The 16,208-nt window shown below is 39.0% G+C and overlaps 1 protein-coding gene across 3 annotated transcripts in view; it reads left to right on the top strand.

Annotated features, from left to right (window-relative positions):
- The window catches only part of CCDC186 (coiled-coil domain containing 186), a 36,135-nt gene extending 20,701 nt beyond the window's left edge, over positions 1-15,434 (top strand). For all 3 annotated transcript variants that reach the window (XM_051799867.1, XM_051799866.1, XM_051799868.1), the window contains 11 exons: positions 898-1,017; positions 1,585-1,689; positions 2,030-2,128; positions 2,907-2,993; positions 3,542-3,684; positions 6,136-6,391; positions 7,004-7,193; positions 8,273-8,353; positions 9,384-9,594; positions 10,656-10,875; positions 11,569-15,434. In XM_051799867.1, coding sequence (XP_051655827.1) covers positions 898-1,017; positions 1,585-1,689; positions 2,030-2,128; positions 2,907-2,993; positions 3,542-3,684; positions 6,136-6,391; positions 7,004-7,193; positions 8,273-8,353; positions 9,384-9,594; positions 10,656-10,875; positions 11,569-11,652 — 1,596 coding nt within the window. In that variant the 3' untranslated portion in view covers positions 11,653-15,434. The remainder of the gene's footprint in view (positions 1-897; positions 1,018-1,584; positions 1,690-2,029; positions 2,129-2,906; positions 2,994-3,541; positions 3,685-6,135; positions 6,392-7,003; positions 7,194-8,272; positions 8,354-9,383; positions 9,595-10,655; positions 10,876-11,568) is intronic.
- Positions 15,435-16,208: the final 774 nt, after the last annotated feature.

The following is a 16,208-nucleotide window of genomic DNA, read 5'->3' on the forward strand; positions in this document are numbered from 1 at the left end:
TCATCTGAAAGATCCAAAAATTGATAAATGACAAGTCATCAAACTTATATTTGGGCCTCTTCTGAGCAATTGTAATATGCTCTGAAGGATACTTCCTAATAAAAGTACTAAAAATTATGCTTCTGAAACAAAAAAAAAATCACCTTTGTGTTCTCTCTCACATGACTAGGAAGTTGGGAGCATGACTTCAGGTTTACCAAACAGAACTTAACATACTGTCTATGTTTGTAATTCCTGATGGTTACACTAGAGCCCTACAGGAATTGTGCTGCTTGAAACTCTATTTGTAGGATGAGAGTATTACTTCAGGAATAGTTAAGAAATTTGGCTTAATGCAGTAGTTTGTGGATACTGATGATCTGGAAGGCCACACCAGCAGTGTGTTTCTGTTAACATCCTTTCTTGGCACAGGTTACTGATTTGACTTGCAGAGGTTTTGCTGTCAGTGCTCCCACGCCTGCACCCGCATAGTTGGTAACACCATTTCACTGGCATCATGATTTTTGTCTGTAGCCTTGTATAATGTATGACCTTACCACTTTGAACCTCATCCTTTTGCAAAAAAAAAAAAAAAAAGAACAAAAAGAAGACTGTGCAGCTTTCACAAGAAATATTGGAGATCAGAACTACAGATTGTGCTTTGTCTTTTGACAGATATTTAATGTTAACATATACTAACAGTAATGCAACCTTACCTTGGTATTCAAACCAAAGCACTATTTTGGGGTTTTTTTCCCCTGGATTATGGACCACAGCATTATTGGGCATTCTCAAACATGTGCATGATTTTGCAAAATCCAGACATTAAGGAAAAAACCCCAGCTTGACACTTAAACAGGAGTCTTGTAGGAACACTGGATGATTTAAATCAAAGTAAAACCTATAACATTTTTGTAGGATGGTGAAGCCACTCGACTCAACAGAGAAATAGAAAAGTTGAAAGAAGAAATCAATTCTCATGTTATCAAAGTAAAATGGGCTCAGAACAAATTGAAAACAGAAATGGATTCACACAAGGTCAGTGAAGCGGTGCTGATACCATGACATGAAAATATAGTCAGAGTAATGTAGTTGTTATACAGTTTACTTTTTATATAGCATTAAAATCTATTTCTAAAGTGTTTTTTTGTTTAATTTGAATACCTGCAGCAAGAGTCAGAATAGTGCTCTGAGAGATACTGATACTGAAATGGAAATGTTGAAAGGATGTGAGGGGAGTATGTATGGGAGATTCTGTTTAATCTGGTGATAAACTTTTAATTTCTTGTCGGGGGGTTTTTTGTTTGAATTAACTGTCATCTTTGTTTAGTTTTTAAGAGATAGTGTTAACTCTATCATCTGAAAATCTATCCTTGGAACACAAGCAAGAGATCATTTTGTTGTGCTTTCAGTGTTGGGACAAGTGAAATTGCATAAAGCAATAGTTGAATGGAAACAAGAGGAAAATTAATGTTAGACTCTTTGTTTTGTTAATTCTTTCCAGACTGAAATAGGAAAGTTTTATTATGAGAAATTTTCTTCCTAGTTTAATTAGATAAACAGGTTTAACTGGGTTTAACCCATTCTTTATTACTCTTTTTATAGGAAACAAAAGAACGTCTTAAAGATGCAATGACAAAATTAACAGAAGCAAAAGAAGAAGCAGATCAGATAAGGATAAACTGTCAAGAAATGATAAAATCCTATCAAGTAGGTACACTTTCTCAGGAGGTCAAATTAATGTTTAGTGTTTCAGTCTTCTTTTTTGTCCATTTCTATCTTAGGCTGTAGCAGGGAAGAATTATCATGTGCAAGCCACAAACTGAGATGAATAGTGCCTGGTTTCTTTACTGGAAAGTTGTTGAATAAAAGGGAAAATGTTTGTCTTGATTGGTATGTGGCGTGGGGGTCTCTTTTGGCATGTTCAGGATAATTAGATATGTATCTGCAGGAAAGACTGAGTGATATGAAAAACTGTCTGTACACTCATAGTATTAGAAATGAGAACATAGAGCTCTAAAACTCTACATATATTTCTCAATCCCTTTAGGAATCAGAAGAAATTAAATCAAATGAATTGGATGGAAAACTCCGAGTAACTAAAGGAGAACTCGAGAAACAAATTCAGGAGAAGTCTGATCACCTGGAGGTAAATATGTGGTGTGTGGAGTCCACACAATTGGTAACTTAGTAGTTAAGAATTCCGTGAGATTTTAGTTTTGAGAATCTTATTTTTAGCTGCTTACATTTTTGCCAAACTCTTTGGTTTGGAGTTGTTGGGTTCTTTTGGCCTAATACTACTTTCCAGGTGTCTGCCTCCAGCACTGCTTTTAGGAGGATGTTTTCAGATACTACCTTGGATTAACTTTTTAAAATGAGATTTATGAGAAAAACGTGGTATAATGAACATGAAATATATGCTCTTTCATTTATAAACATGAATGTTGCTGTAATTTAAAGCACAAATTCAGATGATAGGCAGGCCTTTGTCTGACCAATGTTTTGGCAAGTTATATGGCAAGGAGAGAAAAGGAACAGTCTCTGTTCTGTGAAGAGATTTGCTAATCTAACAGTGAAATTCTCTAGTGATGTAGTACCTGCTCACAGCTCAAATATGCATATGCCATCTTCAGAACTGACCAAGTGTCAGTTTGCCTGGAACTTTCCCCAGGGGCAGTTGTGGCACAGACATCTGGTTTTAGCCATTTGTATACCTAAAACCAGTGTGTGTAATCTCTCTTTTCTTCAGTTCAGAGAATAAAGAAACTTGAGGTTTTGCTTTGCTTTTGAAGACGTAAACCAACCCTTTGGGTTACCTGTGCTGCCTCAAGCCTCCTCAGCTGTTGGAATGGCCTATATTGGCCTAGATTTTTTGAGGTGCCATTGTACATTTAGTTTTCTCAATGAACTTTTCACCCTTTAAAAAGGTGCATCATGCCAAAATAAAAGAACTGGAAGACCTGAAGAGAACGTTTAAGGAAGGCATGGATGAGCTTCGGACACTGAGAACAAAGGTAACGTGTGCTGTGCTGGATTGCAGTGGGGCTGAAGCACAGTGTTGGGTTTTGGAACAAGACTACATTCAGTCTCTTAATGGTACTTCTACTGGCTGGCATGAGACTAGAAGTCTCATATGGCCTCTGGTAAGGAGTATATGCTGTCTATAACTTGTGGACAGTCTGTAGATTAGCATGTCAGTCACTTTATCCAGAGCAGGGAAGTTAGCTCAGTAGGACTGCAGGAAAAGGAAGGAAATAGGGGGTTGGCTTGGTAACGGGAGAAAGATGATGTCTGTGGATCCTGGTCCATTAGGCTGGTAAATTTGAGTCTTTGGACCAAACTAACATTAATCACACTTGTTGTTTCATTGTTTTGTTTTGTTTTGTTTATTTTTCTGACTGTATTTGATCTGAAATATTTTGGGATATTGCTCTAAGCTACTTGGAACCACCAAAAAATTAACACGTGAGCTTTTTACAACAGTCTAGGCATACTATCAGAATAATTTACCTCTGAAGTTTCTGAGACTAAATAGTTTCTGATTTTTTTTTTTTCTGTTTAGGTAAAGTGTCTAGAGGATGAGCGTTTAAGAACAGAAGATGAATTATCCAAGTATAAAGAAATAATAAATAGACAGAAAACTGAAATTCAGAATTTACTGGACAGAGTCAAAACTGTAGATCACCTACAGGATCAACATCAGAGGTATAGCTGTGCCTTTGAGTAATGACTTAAAAGATTATCTGAGATGTGGAAGTGTTTTCTTTATTGAAGTTATTGATGCTTTAAAATGGATTGTAATCTGAAGAATTCCTGTCCTAATTTAAGTGTTTTCCTAATTTAAATCAATATTCGTAATACTTGAGATTAACCTTGGTGGTCTCTTATAAAACAAGGGGATTGAGATTGATAAATCTAATTCAGTGTCTTTCATTATTAGAATAAGAAGTGCTTGATTTCCAGCATAGGAAGTTAGGCCTTTTAGGTGTCTGCCAAGTGCTTATTTTATTGAAAGACTGGGGAGAACCAACTAAACTGGGAAATAGATTGCTTCACAAATGTGCAGTTGTGATGGATGAAGGAAAGGATTTAATGAAAAGAATTTTATGTACTTGACAGATGCTGCATTCAGACAGTATGGAGCACTTGTATTTCTAATGGACTGGAATTCATTCTGCTGTGTCAAAGTTTGCTCATTTAAGAATGTGAGGGAAATAATCTCAGAGAAGGATTGGGCTCATGCACAGTTCAGGAGTGTCTGAGCATAGTCATGTTTCTGTGTGGTACATATGGACCAGGATATACAAATGCTCTCCACTCTGCTGGTTCTAGTGGTGTTGCATACATGGAGATAGATAAATGTCAGCTAAGCAAAACTACCTGCATGTGTTCCTCTTGTGCTGTTAAACAATTCTCATTTATCACTGAAAAACACTTCAGTAATTACAGGCCTTCCTAAGTGTTTAGACAATTAAACTCTTTCCATTTACTGTGTGCTGGTCAGCTGTATTGTCACCATGTCATCAGCCTTTCTAGGGAAACTGCAATGAATGAGAGACAACTGAAGCCTACACTTGGATCAGTAACAGTTATTTTTCACTTGGAATCTTGCCAAATGAATTAAAGTGACTGTGATCAAAGTGTGAAACTACAAATATGTCTTTCCAGTTATCTTTTCCTCTTGGTAATTGAGACATGCTTAAATATCTGTCTCTCATTCCTATTCAATTTGGATTTTTTTTTTTCAGTATCTGTGCCATACAACATTTATTATTGCTACATCAAATTTCATATTGTCTTTTATTTCTCTTTTAAAAGATTTTAACGTTTTTGGTACTCCTTAGAATGGTAAAGTTGTGCAATATCAACCACAGATTTAAAACTTGGACTGGTAAATTCCTGTTACCATCTGTGAAAGAGAAATCCTGGAATTTTGCCTTCTTTTACCTATTATTTTATAGAATAAATAAACTTAACTGCCCTTCATTTTCTTGGAAGCAAATGGAAGGAATTTCATCTTCATTCACACAAAATCATAACTGTTTCCTTCATGAGAAAAAAATAGAGGAGGCAGATTTCTTTAGGCTAGGGAAGAAAAGATGAAAGGCAAACATCCTGAAATGTATAAAAGGCTGTATTATACAGGGAATGTTCAGCTATCCTTGTTCAGTGGAGCAAGATGATTTTAGGTTGAATACTGGGAAGGTCTTTATGGCTGAGCTGGATACTGATCACCTGCAGCATTCCCTGGTCTCCTTCATTGGCAAACTTGAAGGATAAGCTAGAGATCTCTTTTAGAATGGTCTAAACATTTAATTTTGCCTGGTTCAACCCTGACTGTAGACATAGATTTCTCCTGTCATAATGAAACAACATATTTGAAAATGTAAAATATAAGCATAGCCTTCTGGCATAGATTTTTAAATGGGAGCTATAGGTGAGATTGCAGTACAAATGACTGAAATAAATCAACCTTAAGTCTTCTGAAAGATGGAATTAACCTAAAAGGACTTTAAAGGCAGGGTGCAATACCTTTGATCTTATCACTTTCTTTAAAGTGTTGATGATAACTGAAGATACAGCATTTTTCAGTCAAATGGATTGCATGTGAAAAGTGTCCTAATGGGAGTGTTTCAGTAAAAACAAAAACTTGGTTTGTAGAGGGAGGGACTTAATTTTTGGGGGAGGGATAGTGGAGTAAGATAGGTCCTTTGATTCAGAGCTGCATTGCTTGGATAAGGATGTTTCAGAAATCATTGTACTACTGCCTAGAGAAACTCAGAACTGGAGTATATCCCCATCTCTTGAAGACAAGTCCTCTTACAGAATGGCCACCTTTGCAGACCTTCCTCTTGCCTGCTGGATCTGGTTTTGGGGGTTTTGTTTGTACCCTGTTCTGAAGCTCAGGAAGTTGAATATAGAGAGATGTTCTTCCTTGAAGGGAGCTAATGCCTGCATGTCCTTCTGTGGGGTGCACTGCAGCATGTCATGAAGTGAAAACTTTGACATTTAAAATCATCCAGTGACTAACAGATGCCCCAGGGTCACTAATTGTTCCCCTGCCTTCTTTGAACTTGACCTGAATGCCTTTATTTCAATAAGATGTCATGTCTTTAAGCTCAGGTTATCCCTAATAAGATATAATTGTTTTGACAGAGATGAACAAGAAATCAATGCTTTAAAGGAAGAAATAGATGGTTTCAATTCTCTGGTTGCTGATCTCCAGAAGGACATTGAAGGTAGTCGGAAAAGAGAATCTGAACTATTGATATTCACTGAAAAATTAACCAGTAAGAATGCACAGCTTCAGTCTGAAAACAATTCCTTGCAGAGCCAGTTGGATAAGCTTTCTTACAGCGAAAGAGAGCTGCAGAATCAGCTGGAATGTGTTCAACAGACTAAAGATGATCTGGTGAGTACAGTGTGCAGCTTGATTTTTGCACTAGTAAGATGTCTGATACAGATAAAGATGTTCCACATGAATACCACCTTGTGTCTTTGCTTACCTGACTGCAGTTTCTCATGGTGTTTGCCAGTTTGGTAGAATAGTGGCAGTGGGATATGAACACCTCATGTTCCTAAAGGAAAAGAAATTCTGAGGTGCAAGGCACTGGAATGAGGTGGTGTTATTGTGTTGCTCTTTCTGGGAGTAAAGAGTGGTTTTCTGTCCAGCTGTCATTGAAACAAATGAAAGGTTGTAATATCCTGTGAAATTTATTACTGTAAACTTTCTCAGGTCCTGTTTGTAGTATGAGATAAATGTAATTTTTAGTAAACTTAGTGTGTCATGGAAGGTAATGTGACTGTACTGTACAGCTCTGCAAGGCTTTGTACTTTATCATCCAGATGTTTGAGATAGTTCAGGAATCTTACTATTCATCTGCAGGGCTATTGTTCAGCCTAAATAATAAATGTAAAATGTGAAAGATTCTGAGTTGAAAAGTGCAGTTAGAGCTGTTGAGCATACAGTATGGTTAGGCTAGAATGTTTTTGTAGATCACTGAAAATAAAATCACACTTTCAGGCCACCAAGTTACAGAAGGAGGAGGATCAACGGAAGCTGGAGGTTGAGACGCTGCAGACCCAGGTGGCATCAGAGCAGGAGGAACGAGCAGCACTGAAGACCCAGGTGGATGAGCTCAAGGATGACCTGGCTACCCAGAAGCGCAAGCACGCAGCAAACCTGAAAGACCTCACAAAACAACTTCAACTAGGTGGAAATTATTTTCAGTTATGAGTCAGCCCCCCTCTGTAAATCCCTTCACAGTGTCTGGTAGAGAACTGTCTGTGTGTGTGTGTGCACTGCTTGAGTGTCACTCTTCAAGCTCTCCCTGTCCCTAACAAGAGTGAGTGAACAAGTTAGATCTTGTGGAAGCTGCACTTACAGACCTTTGTGTCAATTTTTGGTCTTAAATGTAACTCTTGAAGTGGGCTTAGACCTAAAATGAAAGATTTGTTGCAAAAGAGCTTGGTCTTTGTTATGATGTATGTGACTACTGAAATGTCACTGTGGGTATATATGGATCCTAGTCTGTGTAGGAGTATATTCAAAAGTTGCTAGAAGTTTCCTAGTTGCTGACTGTATCAGGAATTGCTGGTGACAGTTATTTTTTTAGTACATTAAAACACTTCAGTTTTTAAAAACTGGATGTGGAGGGACTGGTGACTAACTTTTTGTATAAATAGAAGCCATCAAATACCCAATAATGCATATGTTCTGAATGCAAATAGATCTGAAGTTAATCAAATCTGTTTAAAGTGTGTTTTAAAGAAGATGTCCTGTTGGCATTGTGCAAGACAAGTTCCATGCCCCTTTTTGTACATAAAAGAACAGCTATGTACTTTCCTTCTTGATCCCTACTGAATGAGTAGTGCTTCTGGCACAAGTACTGCACTGGGCTGGCCATAGTGATACAGTTATCAGATGCTGGAACAGAGCTGCCATTCTTCTATTCAGGAGTTATTTACATGGCAGTCCTAATCAAAAGTAAAATCAAATTTAGTCTTACTGTTCCCAGTTAATCCTATGTATGACAATACCCGTTTCAACTGGCTGCAGTGTTTAGGGATTGTGGTGGATGATACATTCAAGTGCTTCGTGGTCAGGGATGGAGAGAGAGATGGGGAGCTGTTTGGTTTTGGGTTTTGTTTTTAGTTGCTACCATTACCTTTTGGTTTTCAAGCCATGTTAAATTAGTGCAGGTAGAGGATTAGAGTTTTTATATGTTGGGTAACACTGTAATTTTTAGGTTTTAATCTGCTATTGGTAACCATCACTTTGTTACACTTTTAGCACGGAGGAAATTGGATCAGATTGAAAATGGTAATTATGACAAAGAAGTCAGCAGCATGGGGAGCCGTTCCAGTTCATCAGGTAATACAGCACATAGCAGGGCTGCCAAAATAACCTTTCGATCTTAGTACAGCTGCCATGATGTGCTGCCGTGAGCCTCACTCTTTCTGTGGTTTGTGCATATACAGTGTGTGGGCAGCCTCCCAGTAAAGCTGACAAAATAGCCTTTAAGCACCAAAATGCTCTTTGGCTGACTGCAGTTGTAGGTGCTTATTAAGATATTAAAGTGTAATGTTTATGTATCTCAGTTCTTTTTAAATACCTCTCTGTTTTATTTTGTTGCTTTTATGTTTGGAGGAAGCTCAGAGGACTCCAGTTTATACAAGACCCTTTCACATGCTGCCAGAGGCAAAAAAAAAAAAAAAGAGCAGTGGCTTCCAACATTGTTTAATTGCCATATTGACAGTTGCAACTGTGTAAATGATAAATCAATTAACATCATTAGAGGCATCAGTGGTTTTGTGTAAAATTCATTACTTTCTATCTGGTTAGAACTAGAACAGTGATCTTCAGCACTGAAAATGACATCTGTTTCCTTCCTTTGTATCTTTGGGGTTTAAAAGGGCTTTGTTTTGTCAAAGTGTCCTGTAACGTCACCGTATGAGAGAGACAAATGCTTAGAAAGAAGAACAGAAAGTAAAGAAAGTACTTTAAACTTTAAGTGATTGGTGCTGCGGAGTGTTTATACGTAGGGCTTTGTCAGTCTGTCCATAGTGTTGTAATTTTAGTGTACTCCAAAATGTGTATATTTAAAATCAGCTCAATCTTGTACCAAGTTAATGAATATGAAGGTATTTAAACAGGAAGAAGCATTATTGAAGGAAGCACCCTTAGGCTAAAGGAAGTACGCCCATAAGAGGGGACTGCACTGCTGTCTCAGCCTGTGCTGGTGTAAGGATTGTTTATAGAAAACCCTGCTAACATACAAGGGAAACTGACATCCTGAAGCAAACATCCTGAGCTCCTGAAACAATGAATGCATGCACTGCACTGGGGGGGCACTTCTGGAATAAATGCAAAAGGAATTTGTACAAATACACGTGTGTTTCAGGGTCCCTTAACGCGCGCAGCAGCAATGAGGATCGGTCACCTGAGAATACTGGATCTTCAGTAGCTGTGGATAGCTTCCCAGAGGTGGACAAGTCTGTCCTGGTTGAAAGAATACTGAGGCTACAGAAGGCACATGCTCGAAAAAATGAGAAGATGGAGTTTATGGAGGATCACATTAAACAACTGGTGGAGGAAATCAGGAAAAAAACAAAGTATGTTCTGTGTTCTGTTCATACAGTTTGTCAGTGTTGAGCTGATGTACTAGATAAATAGTCTGGATTTTATGTAAGACAAGTAATTGTCTAAAGGAAAATGTTAAAAAATAATAAAAATATTGCAGTGACAGTAGATTTTAAAAGTAGGATTAGTCTTGGGGTTTTTTCCTTATCTTTCCCTGGCAGTTATAGTAATTGCCAAGTTTTTGACAATTATTACTATTACTAAATTTTTTCAGGAGGAATAGACTGCTGCAGGTGGGTTTTTGTTAGCAAAATGGTCACTAGGTGGCTGATTTGAGGTGGACTGCTGCCACTGGCTAACAGAAGAGTCCATTCTCTTCCTGTGCTTAAAAGAGTGCTGATTGTGTTTTGGAAGGAGAATCTGCATAACTCCAGATGGTAGTCTGGCATATGTATCAGAGAAGTAATGTATCTGAGCCAAAGGTGGTCAGTAGTTAACATGTGAGACAAGATTCCACTTAAATGGAAATCATCTTACAGGATAATGTCTGGAACATTAGTTAGGAGGGGAAGGAATGATGGCATATGCCTTCCTCTGGAAAGTGCACTTGCCTGTTAAGAATAGCCCTTGTTTAATGAGTCCATACATTTATGCCCATCTGGTCCCATTTCACAGAACATGATCACAGCTTGGGAAGAGTCCTGAGAAGAGACTTTGTAATTTTTGTCTCATATATAGAAAGCTTAAGATTCTCTGTCTGGAGTCTTTCAGCGAAGAAAAGTAGAGACATCTTTTTAAAGTACCTTTTTTTGTCCCAGTAGCTTTTCAGAATACTTCTAAATAAGAAAAACCTTGTGCATCGTAGTGCCTCATCATACGAGCATCTCCTCTATCACTTTTGGTATCCCAGGTTTTCCTCTGACTTTGAAATTGCAGGAGTAAATTTTTACTGTCTTTTTAGTAATATAGTACTGCTTGTAAATAAAATTACTCATGTCAAGAGTCTGAAGTTACTTCAGTGTCTGACTTTTCACTGCCTTTCACAACAATGTAACACTGTGATGTTGTTGTTTTTATTTTTTTTATTCCCCAGAATTATTCAGAGTTACATTTTGCGGGAAGAAGCTGGAACACTGTCATCAGAGGCCTCTGACTTCAACAAAGTACACCTGAGTAGACGGGGTGGGATTATGGCATCTCTGTACACATCTCATCCTGCAGATAGTGGTCTCACATTGGAACTCTCCTTAGAGATAAACAGGAAGCTACAGGCTGTGTTAGAGGATACATTACTGAAAAACATTACATTGAAAGTGAGTACCTATGCCAGTTCTTTCATTCTTGTGCTTCTGAGATGCTGCCTTCAGAGATGCATGGAGTTAAAAGGCTTTTCAGAAGTCAGCTCACTGTGGAGTGGTTAACCAGAGAGTTATGTGGCATGATCCATGCTGAACCTCTGATCTGGGACCCTTGGAGTACAGTGCACTGATGGGTTGCTGCTTGAAATAAAGTCTGGCCTGCTTAGGCCTTCAGCAGGGCAGGGTCTCTCTGTGCTCTGCCCCAGTCACATGGAGCCAGGAGCATGGGCTCTGCCTGCCTGGCCCTGTACCAGCACCTGGGTACCCTCCTGAGCTATTGGGGCAGCACCTCTGCTGCAAGGGAATGAGTCAGGCTGGAAAACAGTGTGCAGGCTGCCAGCTGGACTGCAGTGTTCTGCAGAAGTTGGAGATCTCTTCCTGTAATTATAATTCCCCTTGAATGCTGTACTTTCTAGACATCCTGTAGAATATTTGTAACTGCAGAAAAAGACTTGCTGAGAGGTTTGTGTCCTTTATTGAAGTGAGCTTGGTTTTCTCCAACTCTGTCTAATCATTTGCATTTGTTCTGAGTACTTGAAAGTATCAACCTGCTGACATAAACAGTAATTTTGACTTATTAGTGTATTTTGTGCTGATTGACTCCTTTTCCCTGTATAACTTGCCCTATCATTTTTTTTCCCCTCAAAGGAAAACCTTCAAACTCTAGGAACAGAAATAGAACGGCTTATTAAACACAAGCATGAACTGGAACAGAGAATAAAGCAGACATAACTAAAACTTCTATGGACTAACCAACATGGAAGATGCAGAAAAGGCAGGTGCTACAGACCACTGTTTTTTTACACTTTGCCTGCCAGCACAAGCATCTGGTATTTTGCAAAAAAAACCTTTGACCACAGAGGCTTAGTTGTGTGAGAGATCGACAGGGTTTGGCATCACTGTGGTTCTGTCAACCCAGTTCCAACCTGAGGAGCTGCTGAATTTCACTACACACTACATTTATCTAGAACTTTTATTTGAAAGGACATACAGATGCTTTGCAGTGCATACTACGTTTTGAGTGAGTTGCTGTAAGATTTTAATTTCTTCACTGTGTAATTAATCAGTCTCTTAATGATGGAGCTTGAAAAAAATAAAGCCAATTATGTCTTAGTTGCTTTTGAACATATCCAGTGTTACTGAGCTTTAAGGGCTTTCAGACATTATTTCCTTTCTTGCATATTATTTCTGATCCTTAGGTTGATTAAGCATTTTTGACATATGCATGGAAAAGTGCTCTGTCACAAAATTTTGGGATTTAAGTGGTGACCACGATATTGCATATTTTCTGCTTTAGATTAACATTCAACTGCTCAGTTTCTTTATTCAAATGAAGTGAAACAACAGTAAAACTAAGGGATTAAGAAGCTTTCTGATTTAGGTCTTGAGTACATGTAATTGAAACCAATGTCAGTTCAACAAATCTTTTAAACCCTTGATCTTTAGGCATATGGATCTAAAGAAGTCTGATATCAAGTAATTGGTTAATAAAGATTTCTGAGCTTCTGTGTAACTAACAGCATTTAAGAAGTAGGAGTGTTAGTTGCCCATTGTTCCATAAGTACACGTAGACGTGGTGATTGCATCTGTTTCAAAGACAAATGGAAGCTAACTAACTTTTCTTATTACCTGTGGCTAGACCAGTCAATGAGAGTAGTGGTAAAAAATAAGAAATATATTTAAATGGGATTTTAATCTATTGTTGGACTGTGAAAGTGGCACAGAAATCTGTGCAACTCCTTGATTTTACTGTTGTAAAGAATTAGTTGGTCAAAATGGCACAAACTGAGGGCTGTTATTTAGTCCTTCGGTGTCTGAGAGGGTTATGGAGGAAGAGTATCAAGGTGACAAAATTTGGGTTAGTCACAACATCATGTTCACATTTTAATTCCAGGATAAATAATATACAGGATCTGAAATATCTCTATTGCAGCAGTAAATGCATAGTTTCTGTATCTATTGCCTTTTGACCAAAATAAATAGATGAGATTACAGTGTAAATATATACATCAGGTTTTTATTAAATACTTGAACTTCCTATTGACATGAAAACAGAGTCCCTGTACATTTAAAATAGCAGTGCTTTAGCTGTTTTAATCAGAAGGGGGGGGGTTGTAAGAATCTGTCTTAGTGCAGGCACCTTTTGCATCCTACACATATGAATGACGTAGGGGTGTGTACTCCATTTTCAGGTGCCACTGAGTTGCTTGAGCTTTGTAATGAAACACACAGAGCAAAAGGGCCTGATTTGGTTTGAATAGTTTGGTTCAAGACAATGAGATTTCCTTATTACTTTTAAAATAGGCGTCTCTGAAAGTCCTTGCGGGATCAAGACCTGGTTTGTGGTCCAGAGGACTTCAAGAGCCTGGGGTGACAGGTCCTTTCAGTGTCAAAGGATCAAGTATCTCTTTAGAAAGGGAGAGTGGGAACAAATTGTTTAAAATCTGACCGAGCATTATGTAGAAATTGCAAACCTTTAATCTGGGTGGGTTTTTATACATCTATTTTTCTAATTCCTGAGAGCAGTGGTTATCTGAAGTGTTGGGGAACTTGGACCAGTCCAGTCATGGGACTACCTCTGCTTTACTGTTGTTTAAGTGATGTAAAAAGGAAAATACCTGGCTCTGCTGGAGCAGATTTGTCACCAGCTTCCAGGAAGTGAACAGACAGTTGTTTGTGACTGAGCTAGATCTTCTGCTGAGAGAAAGTATTTTAGAACAATTTGCATGCTAAAACATAGCTTAGCTCTTGTATGTTTGTGTTTTCATGCTTTAATGTACCAGATCTCCAGATATTTTCAGGCGTTCAGCTGAATGACTCCAGTATTTTAGATACCATGTTAATATTGTAATCATTTAATGTATGTTCTCCAGGTGTACAGTATGAATGAAGGAGGGGTGTGGTGCAGATGGAATCAGTGCAATGATGTGGAAATTCTTATTTCTTTTTGGCATGGTTGTTTCTCCTTTTAAGTTATTTGAGAAACCCAGTTAGCTGTCCTCCTGCCCTACTGGCAATGCTGCTTACTCTTTGTAGCACTAGTAACTTTTCAGACTTTTTTTTTTTTCCTTGGTCATGGAGACACACAAAGCAGACAAAATATCACATTGTTTATTGTGCACGGTACTTTCATGGACCAAAGTTGTCATCCACAGGTGTTACTCGAAACACATCTGTTAGAGATGGAAATGTCATTCTAGCTTGCACAGTGGCAAATGACTCTCTAGTTAGCCCAGAATGTGATGAATACCCGATGGGATCAGCCAGCAACTTTACTTGATGTTCCTCATTTCTGAGAGGCAGTTATGTATTAGCCATAAAATGTTGCTGGCAGACCAGGTGCTGTGGTTTCCATGGGATTACTTGTCAGGAGGGTGATACTGTTGGTGCACGTAAAGAGAATACTTTCTGTGGAAAAATGTGTTCCTTTGGGGTGGTTCACACAGGTGAACACCAGCTGGTGCAGAGTGGCTGCAAGACTTGCTTGCAATCACATTCCACTTATCTTTGTTTTGGAAACTTTACATTATGAACCTGAAACTGAAAACTGTTCTCTGATAAACTGAATTTTAGAGATAAACTAATTATGAAGGCAGCCTGGAGCATTTAGGTACCTACCTGTCACTGAAATTCAGTGTCCAATTAGATGTGTAATTGCTACAGGCTGCTGTTGAAAATTCCAAGCTTGAAGCTAGTTGTGTCTTACAGGCTTAAACATCTGTTTCTTAAATACTCAGGGTGCTCTTTTAATTCGAACATCACACATACAGATGTTGTTAGAGGCCCTACAAGAAAGCTGCCTATGCTTTTCTACCCTCTGTAAAATTCAGAGCTTTCATTTTCTGAATGAAGCCAGACCCTCTGACCTGAGGAATACCATTTTATGCTATAGAAATCACTGGCTTTCTGCCATGTAGACTTGTGCAATATTTTTAATTATAGTGTCCAGAAAAATGGAGATTGATTTCTTCCTTGGATATTTTCTCCTTATCTTTACTTGTTGCTGGCAACACCTGCAGTGTCTCTCATGGAATATTTCTCATTACAATGGTTTGGTTCATAACTAAAAAAAAAAAAAGAAACTGTATCTCTGGCTTCCAGTGCATCAGGTGTCTGAATCTAGGAGGGGCTCAGAGAACAAGGCCTGTCAGAAAAGGATCTTCACCCTTCCTGCTGTCAGCAGGAAGCACTGTGAGTGCATACCAGCAGTAGGTGGCACAAGGAATCAGGTGTACCGTGTCCCACCTGTCCATGGGCAGATGGCTGCGGTGCAGGGGGAGCTGGGTGGTATTTAGAGCTTTTCCAAGATGGATGGGCGTTTCCTTCCCGTTTTCGTGTCCTAACTGAAACTATGTTGAATCTTCCAATATATGTGTGTAAGTCATCCGAATATACACAGAATGTCTATTGGTTTAATTTTGTAGATACCTGTTTCTGTATAAAGTTTTTGAAGATATTGCTATACCTTATGTATATACTGTACTTTGAAATAATAAACATACAAATGTATGAAAGTCTGCTTTGGGTCTGTGTTTTGTCCTGCTGTTTCTTTACTGCTGCCTAACTCGGGGTTGTGCTGATGGCTCTCAGTGAGGCCTGCGGGGGTGGCAGCGGGTGCTCACCTTTAGGGAGTGGGAGCCTCCCAGTCCCACAGTGCAGAGGTGTCCTTTTGATGCTTGTAAACAAGTACTCTGGGCTACAAGGAGCTGGATTAACAGCTGACTGTTCTTGCTGTTGTGCAGGGCACCATCAAAGCGCCTTCTTGTTCCCCCCCTCGTGGAACAAGGTGGATATAAGCAATACGATCAGTGTTGGAGGTGTTGCTGCTCCCCCCAGCCTGGCAGGGCTGTGCTCGCTGCCAGCCTCCGCTTTCCTATTGCACTGTGTAAACAGGAGGTGGCAGTGCCTCTTCTCTGGTACTACCAGTGGGTTTAACAGCAAAGCCAGCGAAAACAGGCCAGCTCTCCTCTCCCTGCTGTACTTTATCCCTTGGAAACTGCGGTGGACAGGTGATAAGTGTGCTGCAGTTCAGTGCTGCAGTCCCAGTAAGCAGCCCCAATGCTCGACTCCACTTTTCCATTGTGCAATATGAATTTAACAGTCCTGCAGTCACAGTGGCAAGGGCTGGTTCCTTGGCTGCAGCTCCACAGTTGGGATGCTATTTGCTGCTCTGATTTATTTATTCCCTTGTAGAGATCTAATGTGTTTAGCCACAGTGGTACTGTTTTATAAAAATAGTAAGGGATGCTGTCTGGTTCCTGGCTGTTCATTGTGGCTGTGCTTATATT

Source organism: Manacus candei, unplaced genomic scaffold (genome assembly GCF_025592945.1).
Source record: "Manacus candei isolate 608988 ecotype Guabito, Panama unplaced genomic scaffold, ASM2559294v1 h1tg000050l, whole genome shotgun sequence".
NCBI classification, from domain to species: domain Eukaryota; kingdom Metazoa; phylum Chordata; class Aves; order Passeriformes; family Pipridae; genus Manacus; species Manacus candei.